At 42.8% G+C, this 15,321-nt stretch overlaps 1 protein-coding gene across 3 annotated transcripts in view; it reads left to right on the top strand.

The window, feature by feature from the left end:
* The window catches only part of FAXC (failed axon connections homolog, metaxin like GST domain containing), a 59,499-nt gene that overhangs the window by 6,231 nt on the left and 37,947 nt on the right, over positions 1 to 15,321 (top strand). For all 3 annotated transcript variants that reach the window (XM_084889384.1, XM_084889383.1, XM_084889382.1), the window contains 2 exons: positions 250 to 385; positions 8,747 to 8,943. In XM_084889384.1, the coding sequence (XP_084745510.1) occupies positions 250 to 385; positions 8,747 to 8,943 (333 nt within the window). The remainder of the gene's footprint in view (positions 1 to 249; positions 386 to 8,746; positions 8,944 to 15,321) is intronic.

The raw sequence follows: 15,321 nt of genomic DNA, 5'->3' as shown, positions 1-15,321 counted from the left end.
TCCTGTCCGTAAGCTACAGGGACCAGAAGGAGGTTGATATGTAGTTACTTTTCTGGGCCCTGGAGGTCGCGGTAAAATCGGAGCTTGTAAGGTTCTTCCGTGGCTCCATGCCTCTGGGTGAGGGAAGCCCCAAGACAAACATCTGCTTGTTCTTGAGGAGCAACAGCCCAGCAGGGCGTCTCTGAGGAACGAAGAGAACTGAGTGTATAACACGTGGATTGTTCTTTATTTCTGTTTTGGTTTTAACAGGAAACAGCAAGAGATTGACTCGAAAGACGCTATCATTTTGCATCAGTTTGCAAGACCTAACAATGGTGTCCCCAGTTTGTCTCCTTTCTGTTTGAAGATGGAAACTTACTTAAGGATGGCTGACTTACCCTATCAGGTACTTGTGTGCAAATACGTTTTATTCTCGTAACAGCAAAATCTGTTAGACACGGTCCCCAATCTCACGTGGTGGGAAGGGCTGGCACTCTTTGCTAGAGGGGGCGAGCATGAACTGTTGTAGGGGTCAGGGCCATGTTTTTTTTTTTTTTTCCTGAATAGAGTATAATTTGGCTAATAGTTTGGGTAGGCTGTTAATACAGGTGGGTGTACCATTCATTGCCTGATGTGGTTTTATCCTTCAGACTTCTATTTATTGACAGCATTACATTTTGTCTCATGAATCCTGGGGGCAGAGCACCCAGCAGGCACCCGGGAAATGAATTTCTTCACAGGTTCCATGTTTTGTTTGGGTGACTTTCAGGGAAACACTGCCTCATTTCAGCATTGGAGAGGGAACATAGGCGTGTGTTTAAGGGCATACTTTGTTCTCAGTGCTGGAGCTGTGTCTCACAGATTTGACAGGTTGTGTTTTCATTGTCATTCAATTCTGTGTATTTTTTAAAAAAAATTCCCTGAAGTTTTTCCTTTTCACCTAAGGTCTAGCCAATTGCAACTTTTTTAAGGTTTTGATTTTTTGTTGCTGTTTTTCAATTTTATGGTCAGAGCAGGTAGTTTTAGTGACATTACTGACCCTTTAGTCTAGTGTATGGCTACTTTAAAATATATATATATTTTTATTGATTTCCGAAATGAAGGGGAAGAGAGAGAGAGAAAGAGAGAGAGATAAACATCAGTGATGAGAGAGAATCATTGGCCAGCTGCCTCCTATGTGCCCCAGACAGGGGATTGAGCCCGCAACCAGGGCATGTTCCCAGACCGGGAACTGAATCGTGACCTCCTGGTTCATAGGTCCACCCTCAACCACTGAGCCACGTCAGTTGGGCTGTTAAGACTTATTTCTAACATCTTATTTAATACTTGTCTCCTTACTATTACTTCATTTTTACTTTTTCTCATTTCCTGCTTTCAATTGGATAATTTTTTTTTTCCTTGTCATTTAAAACAAATTCTATTTTTGTTGCTATAGTGGCTGCTCTTAAGATCCTAATTTTATCTATTTATCCCTATTTATTTCTTAAATGTATCCCATTGTATGTGCCCTCTAATGATACAAGTGTGTTAGCAGGTTCACATGAACCTTGGGTCTCTTCCTTCCCAGCCCTCATCCCATCTGTGTTGCTACTTGCAGAAGTTTTGAAATATTATCTCTTTTGTTTGTTTGTTTTAGTCCTTACAGCAGGCCTTACTAAGTTATTTGACTAGCCTAATTTCCCATCTCTGATCCTACAGGATTTGTTTATCGTTTTAATGGAGTACTTCCTTGATGAGTATTTTCAGAGTGATCCTTTCAGTGGCAGTCTGTGGCTTTGCATGCTTGAGAGCTTCATTATGCCCCCGCATTGGATGATTCTGTGATCAAAGTTTTTTTTTTTCCTTCAGTGGTTTAAAAATTGTATTTTCCTTTTTATATAAAAATTTGACAATATAACTCAGTTGCCTTTTATTTTTTGCATCGGTTTGCTATTGGAAAATCTGATGTTAATCTGACTCTTTTCTTTCATTTTCCTCTGGAAACTTTTAGAGTATTTGTTTAATTTTGACATTCTTAAATTTCACTGCAATGTGCCTTGGTGTGGGTCTTTAGTGTCTTGTTTGGTCCTTTACAAATATTTAATTTGAAGTATTTAATCTTTTTAATTCTGGGGAATTACTAGTTTTCTAGTATTTCTTTTCTTTTTTATTTATTTTCCCTTTATCCTTTCCTATTCGTGTTTTCTGAATACTGAAGGCTCCGCTTTTATTTTCTGCATCTCAGAATGTATCCCTTCATTCTCTTCTTCTTCCTTCTGGGATAATTCCTCTCTGGGGTCCCATTACTCTATTCTCTCCTTGAATCGATTGTGCTATTCCTCTCATCCTATTGTGTTCAACTTTTACATTTTTTCTTCTTAATAGTTCCCCTTGGTTTGTATTACTAATCTCTTTCATTATCTCTTAGAGGACATTTATTATGCTAATTAAAAATGTTTGGTCTGTCCCAATAAGTCTGCCTCACCTTGTAGATACCGAGTCTGTTGCCCTTCTCGCACCGTGGTTGTACTCCTCTGGTGCCTAGTTATTTTAGTTTGAGATCTCCTTTCACTGGAGATGTCGGCTTCCTTGCCTGGGAATTTATACTGAGCAAGGGCTAAAGCTCAGGCTGCAGGCTGTGTACCTAGGAGGGGGTTAAAGAAAGGGAAGGAGGTGAACCCCAGGCATTCTCCAGACCAGTGTGGTCCCTCTGGTTTGCTGCCACACCTCCACATGGCTCCCACAGGTCAGGATTCACCTTTAAGCTCTTACTAGGTAGCCGCATTGAGAGGAGGTGGTGTCATTGGCTGGAAACAGACCAGCAGGGAGGTTGGAGAGAGAGCTCACCCAGCCAAGCTGTTGGCTGCCTCCTGACTCCCCATGGTCTGTGCTTTCTGAGCCAGTTTCTCTACGGAGGAGGGGATGGGGACCCTTCTCACCTGCACTGGGATGAGATGGAGTGTCATGCTCTCAGCTTGGTAGTGCTGTTTTGGAGGTTCCCTGGGAATATGGTGGAGTGGCACCGAATCTGGACTCTGGGGGATATGGGAAAGTGTGGGGTCTTTATGACTGGGGGCAAAAAGCAAGGGTGAGTCTGGAGACAGAGGCAGGGAGAAAAGTACTCAGGACTTTCTAAGCCAGCGATGGAGGAGAAAATAGCCATAGAAACAGACCAGGCTTGGATTCTCTAAATGCAGCGGATCAGGTTTGAAGATCGCTGTTCAGCCTGGTGTTGGCAGTTGGCACTAAAGATGTGTGTCACTGAGGGGTGCTGATTGGAGGAGAACGCTATCCTGCAGCTGCCTGTCTCCGCTCCATCATCACTCTAGACAAGCTCCCCCCTTAAGCCATGGCAGTGAGGGTCAGAGCCTGAATCTTGTGCTCCAAGTTTCTGGCTGCTTCCAAGATCATGTGTGCCTCCACCCAGGAAGTGATCCTGCTGTTGGCAGCCACTGCCTGGCTGGCTGCCCTTTCTTTCCTGCCTCTGCCCCATCTTTACCAGCAGCCTACGTACCTGCCTACCCTGGTTCATTTTTTGGAGCCGCTGCTTTTCAGTTCATATAATGGAATCAGCAGGACACATGCCTCACTGTGAAGCCTGGAGCTCTTACCGAGGCCTTTGAGAAGGGCCACACTTAGCCACTTCCAAAATTATTGTTCCTTGTTCAGTATAGCTACATGTTTTAAAAGGAATGATATAGGAGTGTTTTTTTCTTCTGTGAGGTCTCTCTGGGAAATAAATGGAGGGGTGTTCGGCCTGGGGCAGAGATCTGGGTGGAAGGAAAGTGGTTCTGTGTGTTAGAAGAGGGTGTGCCTGCCCGAGTGCCTCGAGGCCCAAGGGCCATCAGCAAGGGTTTGTGATGATGTGGTGCCTGGAAAGTGATGGTGGGAGGCGCCCATGTCTCAGAGGATCAGTAGAGAGGTTTGTCCTATTCCCAGGGGGCTCCACCCTCGGCCCCTTCTTTGCCCTATGCCTTTTTGAAATGTATTTGGATACCATGTTCCTAAGAGCATGGCTTTATATTTGAAACGTTTCTATTTTTTAACCTAAGTGAGACTGGAATAAATATTTGATGACCATCAGTAGGCACTCACAAAGCTTTTTTTTTTTTTTAACTTGATGTGTTGGTCATAGTTATTATCTTTTTAAAATCAAGATATAAATATCAATAGGTCATTTTAAAAAAAGTGTTCATTTTGCAATAATTAAAGATTCACAGGAAGTTGCAAAACATGTATAGGGAGATCCCACAGATATGGGTAATAAAAGAAAGAAAACAGCTTTTGTATTTTTTCTGATTACATGTATTTGATATAGGACAGTCCTTATAAGGATTTCAAGCAGCACAAAAAACAATAAGTGGAAAAGGAAAATCTGCCATCCTACTAGCTAGAGGTTGCTGTCACTGATATTTTGGACCATCCTTCCATTCATTTCTCTAGACATACATGAAAACACTTACATCATTTGACATAGCTGATTGTATATGAAGCATGTATTTTACACAGTAATTCTTTTTAAAGAGATAATGACTTCTTTGGAACTCACTGCTCTGGCTATCAGTTTTAACTTTTGATGTTCTGTTTATTTGCTGCTCTTGCCTTTTTTTCTATCTATCTATTTATCGATTATCTATCTATCTATCTATCTATCTATCTATCTATCTATCATCTATCTATCTATTTTAACTTTTTAAAATTGCAATTATTGGGGTGGCATCCCAATCTTTAAAATTTTGTCTAAGCTACAGACAAATTAAAAGAGTAATAGAGTGAACACCCATATGCCCTTCACCTGGATTCACCAGTTGGTGACTTTTTTGCTTTATTTCTCTTTATACATATCTTATGGATAATCTTTTTTTCTTTTTAATTTGTCTGTATTTGCCACAGTCTTTTAAAACAGAACGAGACTTAAGCACTACATTTCTAACTTGCTCTGAGTTACTTTCAAACGGCTTTACAACATCCCTAGGGTGGCCTATAATTTTGCCACGCTAAACAATACTTTTATTTGGAGACAAACCCTGTGGATAGTTACTCTCACCAAGTTGGTCAGCTTAGCACACTGATTTCTAGAGACTGTGCATGCAGTTGATAACTACAGGGGATGTTATGCTTAAAAAGTAGATCCTAGGGAATGAAAGTTGTTTTAAGCATGTATCTCAGAACACTTCAGCAATAAAAGATTTGGTCTACTTAGTAATCCACTTGAGAGATAAACACTTTAGACCAGCGGTCGCCAACCAGTGGTCCGAGCACCACTGGTGGTCTGTGAGGTCCGAAAGGTTGGCGACTGCTGCTTTAGACCACAAAGCTAACAAACCTTAGCCTACACATATCTTATAACAAACATAACCCCATTCTGTTAAAACATAGCTTTATGGACAATATTTTTAATGCAACATTTAAGAATAGGCAGCAGAAATCATAACACCTAATCCCTCACTATTTCAGTGTGTACATCCAAAAAATGAGGATATTATGCTATAAAACTATAATATTACATTTTTGTATAATATATAATATAATAATAGCTGCATGGATTGTTTTCAGTGAGTTGTAACCCACAAAAGTTGCTCAAGTTACTTCAAATTTAGTTGATGGAAGACCTTTCAAGATAGTTGCAAAGCTTCAAGGAATATAATAGAATAGAGGCCCAGTGCATGAAATTTGTGCACAGGTAGGGTCCCTATCAGCTGCTGGCTGCTGGCCAGGGCCTCCCTTCATTCCATGCCACCCCCTGCTGGTCAGCACACATCATAGTGATCGATCCAACTTCTAGTTCATAGAACTCCCAAGGGGACACTTTGCATATTAGGCTTTGAAATATATAGATGTAAATTTAGTTGAAAATTTGGGGCATCATGACTGTGTAGCAAATCAGAATGCCAAAACTTGGAGATTTCTTTTAAGGTTTCAGATTCTCCATCACAGAATGGTAATGGTGATGTTAGTCCTTATGATGAAGGCACTTTGTCAGACACTTAATGTGCATTCGGTTCTAGCAACTGTTATAATATTTTCCTTATTTTTTAGAGGAGGAAATTGAGGCCCATGGAGGATTAGGGAGACTCAGGGAGGTCCAAGGTCACACATTGATGATGGAGTCTATAGCTTTCACTGCTGTGCTAATTATGCAGTGTGAATGTAGATATATTAACCGCACCAGGGACAGACTTACAGTGGAAACATCAGCTTGAGAAAAATATAGAGGATTTACTTCCCAAAATTGCTTTCAGAAACTATCCTCAGTGGGTCAATCAGACTCCAATTGCTTAAATAAGATTAGGCCAGGTGTTCTTTAACATATTTATGGAAGTTAAGGAAATTATTTTAAAAGTAATATAATCATATTTAGAAATTTGAAGTACATGGAAAAGACCCTGCATCTATCCATAGTCTTGCACATCTATCCACAGCAGTGCCTGGCGAAGGAGTGGGGGCAGGGAGGACTTGCCAGGCTGTGAACCCTGGCATAGTCAGTATCCTCCAGAGGAGGTTTTGTTTTCCTAGTTGCCCAAAAGCAATATGGCTATCAGCAGCCCCATCACCTCCCCTTTTCTAGGCTGGGCCCAGAATGAAGTTCTTTAGAATAAGCAATGGATAAAGTATTGATACCAAGAGGCAGAGACCAGTTAGTTTCCAATACGTTCCATTAAAGCTAGCAGGAAGCACCATTAGCTAGCACCCGCTCTGGTTTTTAGCCTTCCAAAAAGGTGACATTTCCTCAGAGGTCTGAGAAGCCTGTGACCCTCAAACGTAGTCCAAACCCAGTCCTTATGGACACAAATGGACAGCTGCCTTTGAGATTCATGATTTCTAGCCATAACCCTGTTATCTCACTGGAGGCCAAGTAAATGGTCATACATACCATATTCAACATACAAGCATCATTCTTAGGCACGGAGAGACTTGACTTAGACATCTTGTAACATTCTATATTTTTTATCCCTTGTGGTGAGATGTGCTCTTTGGTTTTTGGGAAAGGCACGCACAAATCTTGGCAGGATCCAGGTAAGAACAATTAGAGCAATCATCATCTTCGTTAATCCCAATAACTTCTCACACAAACCTCAAATGGTAATTTTTTTTTTCTTGGAAAATTTTGTTTCTAGTTTGAGATTTGGCCGGGGTCTCCTAGAAGGAGGCCCTCCCAGAGTTTGCTGTCATCAAGCACCTGTACAAGGAAGGATCTTCCTGTGCGGGGGCTTGATGGGTGTGGTGACAGAGGTTTAACGCTGTTTCTCTAGGTGGTGATGAGGGTAAGCAGCTTCTCCTAAAGCAGAGGTGGACAGCATGCAGGTCTGTGGGCCAAAGTCAAAGGAGGAAGAATATTTTGTATTACATTACATGCACATTTCAGTGAACAACTTTTTATTGCTACTCATATTCATTTATGTGTTGTCTATGGCTGCTTTCAAGCTACAACTGCAATGTTGAGTTGTGACAGAGACCGTATGGGCTGCCTAAAATTTACTATTGAGCCCTTTACAGAAAAAAGTTTGCTGACCCCTTCTTTAGAGAAACAGTTTAAAGATGTAGAGTCCAATATATTTAAAATTTATCAAATGCAACATTTTAAAATAAATAAATAGCATTATCCTATATAATAAAAGCCTACTATGCTAAGTGTCTGGTTGGTCATTCAACCAATCAAAGCGTAATATGCTAATGATATGCTAAGGCTGCTCAACCACTTGCTGTGAGGTGCACTGACCACCAGGGGGAAGACACTCTGATTGGTAGGTAAGCTTGCTGCTGGGGTCCAGCCGATTGGGACTGAGTGAGACAGGCCAAACATGCCCTGGGACTCTTCTGTGTTCCCTCCCCCAATGGGCAACCTACCATGTCCCTTCCCAGCCCTGATCATGCACCAGTGGGGTCCCTTGGCCTGGCCTGCACCCTCTCACAATCTGGAACCCCTCAGGAGATGTCAGAGAGCCTGTTTCAGCCTGATCCTACAGGCTAGGCCAAGGGACCCCACTGGTGCATGAATTTGTGCACCGAGCCTCTAGTTGAGATATAATTGGCATGCTATAAATTGCACATATTAAAATGTATACTTTGGCAAATTTTGGCATATGAAAATATTCATGAAAACTAATCTAGATAGCGATGTATCCATTACCCAAAAATTTATTTTTGCCTTGTTATAATTCTGTTGTCCTGCCACTTTCCGTCCCTTATCCTCCTGAGTAAACACTGATCAGCTTTCTGTCACTATAGATCAGTGTAAATTCTTTAGAGTTTTATCAAATGGAATCCTATAGTAAGTACTCTTTTATTTTTTTTTTACCTCTTACACTGAGCTTTACCTGTGTTTATGTGTATATCAGTAGTTCATTCCTTTTTATTGCAAGTTTATATCAGAATTTGCTTATTCATTTACCTCTTGATGAGCTGTCTACACCCCCCCCCCCCCCCCCCCCCCGCCCCCGGCCTGGTGTTTGACAGTTGCGAATAAAGCCTCTATGAACATTTGTGTACATGCCTTTGCATGGATATATGCTTTATTTTCTTTTGTCTCTCTCTCTCTAAACAATTAGCTAGAGCCCGTGATAAAATTAATTGGAGAAGAGCAATATCTTCATGTGCAGTAAATCTTGGGTGTGTTTTTTTCCAAAGAGTAACCACTTATTCTCTTTAAGATTTTATACGCTGAGTATATTCACTTGAGTAGTATAGTTACTATCAAATATATGGTTGAGATATTTGCTTCTGTTAATCACACAGTGAAATGTAAATAAAACATTGCTTTTCTCCTTTTAAACTTTACTCTGCTTAGAATTATTTTGGTGGAAAACTCTCTGCTCAAGGGAAAATGCCTTGGATTGAATATAATCATGAAAAAGTTTCTGGCACAGAATTCATCATTGACTTTCTGGAGGAGAAGCTTGGAGTGAACTTAAACAAGAACCTGGGGCCTCAGGAAAGAGCCATCTCCAGGGCGGTGACCAAGATGGTGGAGGAGCACTTCTACTGGTGAGTGCCCGGCCTGTCCCCACCCTTCCAGTAAGCCAAGTTCTCGGTTACTTTTCAGATACTCCCCAAGCCTTTCCTTTTGAAAAGAAAACTTTGTGAAAGTTTTCTGCATTCTGGCTGACTTAGGGGACAAACTTATGGCTGTGAAGTTTCTAAAACATTTTCTGTAGATGCCCAGCTAGTACCTTTCTTAGGCGTTGTGTGCCATATGTCTCCGTAGAAACTACAGTTGACCTTTGAACAACGTGGGGATTAGAGGTACCAATGCCCTATAGAGTTCCAAATCTGCATGTAACGGTTGACTCCCTCAAAACTTAACTACAGCCGAAGCCGGTTTGGCTCAGTGGATGGAGCGTTGGCCTGCGGACTGAAGGGTCCCAGGTTCGATTCCGGTCAAGGGCATGTACCTTGGTTTCTGGCACATCCCCAGTGGCTGGTGTGCAGGAGGCAGCTGATCGATGTTTCTCTCTCATCGATGTTTCTAGTTCTCTATCTCTCTCCCTTCCTCTCTGTAAAAAAATCAATAAAATATGTTAAAAAAAAAACCTTAAAAAACTACAACTACGAGCCTACTGTTGATGGAAGCCTTACCGATACCATGAACAGCCAGTTAACACATATTTTGTATGTTATATGTATTATATACTGCATTTTTACAATAAAGTAAGCTAGAGAAAAGAAAATGTATTAAGAAAATCATAAGGGAAAAAGAAAATATATTTATAATATTGTACATATTTATTGAACAAAAAATCCACGTAAAAGTGGACCCATGCAGTTCAAAACTATGTTGTTCAAGGGTCAACTGTACTGAACTGTGCCCTGATGTTGGAGTGGAAAAGTGGCCATAGATGATATGCAAATGATCAGCATGACTCTGTCTCAGAAAAAGCACTGAAATTTGAATTTCATTTAATGCAAAATATTATTATTTTGCCTCAACTATTTTAAAATGTAAATTTCTTAGCCTATGGGCTATCGTTGTCTGACCTCTTATCTAGATTGGAACTTACTAAGGTGAGGGAGATATTTTAATAGACTGGGCTGTTCACCAATACAAACAGCTGCATTAAAATAACATTCATCAGATACCCAGGGCAGGAGACAGAAAATGAAGTCAGGGCACAAGTCTTAGGAGAAATAAATTACACAAGCATTGTAGGATTGTTGTCCGTTTTCCTCAGAGGACAAGAGTGTCTCTGTGTTCAGTAGGGAAGCATGCTACCGCTCTCTGCCCGACTGCCTGACTGCTAGCTTGTGTTCCGGAGTCCGGAGCATCACACACACCGTGCTGTGTGCTGGCTCGTTCTGCACATGGCCTTGTGCTGGCTGTGACACTGAGCCAATTAAACAGACCCAGTTCCTCTTGCTTTATTGTCATCTGGGTTTTTAAAAAATCCTTTTTCTTTCGTCCATTTTTTGGAAGTCGGAGCACCTTTCCCTACCCCAGTAGATAAGTTTTCTCTCTGATTTCTGCAAATGTTATCCTGTTCCAAAGATTTAAGATTTAATTAAGCATCGTTAAGCCCACTTTTTGGCATTAGTTGTTATTCTGGGCCAGTAGCTCACCCAGTAGCTTTTCCCTCCTGCACTGGGAGATACCCTCAGTGTGGAGTTGACTCTGGAAGGCTCTTCCTCATCACCTTCCTATTTCATCCATTCAGCTCTCTTTCTGACTAGAAAACTTGTTGTTCTATCTCTTGGGTTTGAAGTGCCCTTCTATTTTCCTTTTCCTCTTTCTGCTCTTAGTTCCTGGAGGGCTGATCCCCACGTCAGAAGGGGAGAGAGCAAGGAGGGAGGCAGCAGCCGTGCAGGTCGGCGTGGGAGTAAGCACAGGCTGGGTTCCAGAACGAACCCAGGCCTTTCCTTAGGAACACCTATCTGTCCAGAACGGCTGGACTTCCCACCTCAGAGTGCAGGGTTCTGCAGTCAGGACCAAAACGCATGCCATGCTTAGCCCCAAGGAATAGCCTGTAGACAGAGCCTGTCTTGCCTGCTTGCCAGGTTCCAGTCCCTACTTTGAGGGAAATGAAGCAGCAGCACAGGGCCACCAGGCCCCTCTGCGGTCCTTTGATGTGGCCCTCCCAAGCCTAATTCATTTGACCGATGGGCCCTAGGAGAGCTAGCACTGTTAGCTGCCTGAAAAGAAGCGGGAAGCCTTACATTGGTTGGTAATTTTGTTACAACTCTTTGATTTCTGTAGTGGTTCATAAAATTTATATCTGGGTTAGAAAAAATATATATATTTTTGTTTTGTTAATATTCACCTGAGGATATTTTTTTCCATTGATTTTTTTTTTTAAGTGAAAAGGAGGGAGGAGAGAGAGGGAAGAGAAAGAGAAAGGTAGAGAGAGAAACAATGATAGGAGAGAGACACATCAGTTGCCTTCTGCACAGCCCCATCTGGGCAGGGGAGCTAACCTGCACCCAGGTATGTTTGTGCCCTTGACTGGGCATTGGACCCAAGAGCCTTCGGTGTGCAGGCTGACCCTCTATCCACTGAGCCACGCTGGTGAGGGTTAGAAAGGCTTTTATCCAGAAAGATTCCCAAGTACCACTTGTCACTGCTTCTTGCTATGTGTGTATGGACGTTTTGTACGTATTTACATGGTAGAAGTTCATCTTCTGCTCTTCCCTCCCCCACCTCTCTACAAGGGCCCCTGCTAATACTTGCTGGGGGTAGTGAGGTGGGGGAGGGAAGGGTGCTTGTGGAAGGGATGGGAGGGAGAGTATGGAGGTGCTATCCTGGTAGGAAACTATTTTAATTTTACTGATCACAAACTTCCAAATGCTTGAATCATCCATAGACTCTTTTCTCTTTTTAATTAGAAAAATACTTTTTTTGGGTTAGGCAATATTTCTCATTTGTGTCTCCTCAAAGGTTAATTTGAGGAAGAAATAGTTAAGGTGGAAGGCCATGTCTTGATTGAGATGCGAATATACAGTGAATTTTCAAAAAGGAAAATCCTAATTCCTCTAATTCCCTTAAGTCCCTAGTAGCAGAAGAAAAAACAGACCTTCCTCTGTTTCATAAGCTTTCCAGACCTGTAGCCAACTTCTTGCTTTGGGAGATGTTGAGCAGCCTTTCCCGAAAGCTCTAAATCCAGTGGAGAAAAAGACCCTGTCCCACTCATGATGAGAAAATGTGTGACACCGAGAGTCCATGGATTCTGCACTGTTGGGCTCCTCTCCTCCTTCCCATTTTGTAGTCTCAGAGGCAAAACACCAAACGTGCACCCATAGAAACTAGGGCCAGCATAGGGGACTACAGTATGTAGGAAAGCAGTGTAAGTATGAGCTTTCCACAAGAGCCTGTTCAGTTCTAGCAGTCCATAAGCTCCCAGGCTGTGTCTGCACTTACCCTGGTGGAAGAGGTGGAGCCAGTTGTTTGACTAATGTGATTCAATTATCTGGAGTTTTCAGATATGTTTACTTTGGTCTGAAGCTTTAAAAATGCTCTAGGTATGGTTTTTCTGAAGAGCAAGGACAGTGGAAAGCTGTTATTGTTATGTAACATCACATAATTCTGAAGCTCTGTTTTAGGTCTGCTCAAATAAGCCCGTTCAGCTAGAAAGTGGCTTTTTTCTTGCACTTGAAAAAAAACCCATATCATGTTCCACTGGCTTTATAAAGGAAGATGACAGGTTTTTATCTTCCTTGTTCCATAGAATGCTAAAGTCAGACCCAATTCCATAGAAGGGGAAGTCTGGGAGACCCAGGGTTCCAATTACAGGAATGAAATTGATTTTTGGTAACAGACACCATGGCTTCTTCTGTGTGACATACTGCCCCCTTGTGGACACCAGCTAGTGTCTTAAGAATCTTCCAACTCCATAGGGAAGTGTGTAGGGTATGGTTGTCAAACTATCTAGTCATAACATTATCAACTATAAATACTGGTATATGGGCATTAGAACAGGGAATCCAAGTTTGACTCTAGGTTGGCCATAATTTTACAATTTTGCATTTGTAAATGAATGGGAGTATGTGTGTGGGAAGCTTTAATCAAATGATTTATAACCAGGATCTTCTCTAAAAGCCAGAGATTCTCTCTCCTGATTACACCTCGAGTGATGTGTTCTCTGATATCCTCCCTCCCAGTTTTAGATGTTGTGAGGGCTCCTGTTTGGAGGAGCTAATCTCACGCCTGTGAAACTTGGGTGAAAATATAGAAGCTTATAATCTGCTCCTGCACCCATGAGCATTTAGGGTACAAGCAAACTACAGCAAGGAGAGCACAATCTGAAGAAAGGCGTCCTCACTCATGGTCAGGAAGGCCACGTGCAAGGACTCCTCACGAAACAGTGGTTTGTAGTTTTCCACATACTGAAATTTGTTTCTGCTGTGGGCCAGGCCTCACGTTTGGTTATAACAAGAGAAATCTTCATTCAAACAGCCAGGATCAGTTTTTCTTTCCTGTCCTCTTGCTCTCCTTAAAAAATGTCAGAGTCTGGTTTATTCTTCTAAGATAATCATTTTTTTTAAGGACACACCTCTTTGACCCCATTTTGCAGAACAGATCAGATCCATCAGTTGCACTAAAGAACATGAGCATCAGCTTCCTGAAAGAGGCACTGACAATGATGAATTACTTTAATTGCTTAGCCTGGTCTCCTTTCCAGATTGGCTGCCCTCGGCCTCTCCAGTTAAGAATTCATGGCTCCTTGTGCAGCGCCCTCTCTCCAGTGGAGAGTGACACAGGTCTCGGAAGAGAGCAGTGGCAGCCTCTTCTTCATCCTCCATAGCTCTGCAGCTCTCCATTTTTCTACTTAAATACTGTCATCCCTTAGAAACACTGCGGAGCAGTGGCTGGCTCAGGAGCGAAGCCTTTTTTCATCCAATGGGCAGGCACCATGCCAGAGGCGGGGGTGGGCGGGGGTGGGGGAGTGAGGTGAAGAGATGTGTCTCTGTCCTCCAGTGGCTCCCAGGCTGGCGGGTGACTGGGAGCCTTTGTGATGGTCAATGCCGGGAAGAGTTTGAAGAACCAAGCAAGGAAAGGCAGCCAGCACCTGCTGGAGGATGAGAGGAAGGCTCCCCAGAAGAGCCGGTGTCACAACAGAATCTAGGGACAGTCAGAGTGGCAGGAGAAAAGCTGGGTGATGGGGAAAGATTAGGATATCCGGGTAGAGGGAACAGCCTCTGCAATAGTTTAGAGGCACAAAAGCGGGGTTTGGGAGGCACATGTAATTCTGTATGGTGGCCCATGGGAGGCAATGCAGGGGGTGGGTCAGACTGTGGGAGGGGGCTGGTGTGTCAAGCAAAGGTCTATGGGGATTTAGTGAGTAACTCTGAGAAGCATTGCCATTTTAATACATGATCGGTTTGTGTTTTAGGAAGCTCTTTGTGGTAAAGGGATTTCTGGAGGGCCTTGAGGGGATGTCAGGAGACCTGCTAGGAGGGTTCTGTCCTCAGGGTTGAGAATGATGAAGGGCTGAACTCCAGTGATCACTGAGTTGGAGGAAAGGGCGAATTCCCAGGGTGATTGGCTGTCGGGAATGAGGGATGGGAGCAGTGAGGAAGAGCTCCCGAGCTTCTTTCCGGCTCAGGTGCGGAGAAGCAGATTGGAAAGGAAGGAAGATGATGAGTCCAGTGTGGAAGTGTTGGTTTTGGGTTCCTGAGGATCCCTCCCGAGGGCCCCTGGATCTCAGGACAGGAGTTGGGAGTCATCAGTTTGAAATCATGGGTGGGAAGTAGATCGCTCCATGAGTGAGAAAGATAGGAGTAAAGGTAAAATCTTGGGAACATGTAGGAGGTGGAAGGAAAAGGAATGGAGACATACTAGGTTAAGGAAGAATTCTAAGAAATGTGCCAATATTGTTGGATCGATAGAGAATTAAAGATAAATATGGAAGAATTTTGATTTGGATTTTGCAAGAAGAAGGGGTTGTGGCTGAAACTGGTTTGGCTCAGTGGATAGAGCGTCGGCCTGCGGACTGAAGGGTCCCGGGTTCGATTCCGGGCAAGGGCATGTACCTTGGTTGTAGGCACATCTCCAGTGGGGGGTATGCAAAAAGCAGCTGATCGATGATTCTCTCTCATCGATGTTTCTAACTCTCTATCCCTCTCCCTTCCTTTCTGTAAAAAATCAATAAAATATATTAAAAAAAAAAAAAAAAGAAGGGGCTGTGGACTTGGGCAGGGTGGTTTCAGTGGAGTGTAAGGAGTGGGAGCCCTGCCATGTGGACAGAGTTTCCAGGAAGTATGGTTGTAAGAGGAGGTGGATTCGTGGTTGTGGTATGGAAGCATGTGTCAGTGATGTCTTGGACCTGTAGTAATTGCTTTAGGAATCCATGAAGTTAAAGTTCATACACAGGTCACAGGGCTTGACCCTAAAAGAGCCTTCCTGGCCCTCATTGCCTTCTCTTCCCTAACACACAT

The sequence above is a fragment of the Pipistrellus hanaki genome, assembly GCF_964339955.1.
Source record: "Pipistrellus hanaki genome assembly, chromosome: 7".
Taxonomy (NCBI): Eukaryota; Metazoa; Chordata; class Mammalia; order Chiroptera; family Vespertilionidae; genus Pipistrellus; species Pipistrellus hanaki.
Note: the sequence above shows the minus strand (reverse complement) of the source record. Positions and strands in the feature narration are given on the sequence as shown.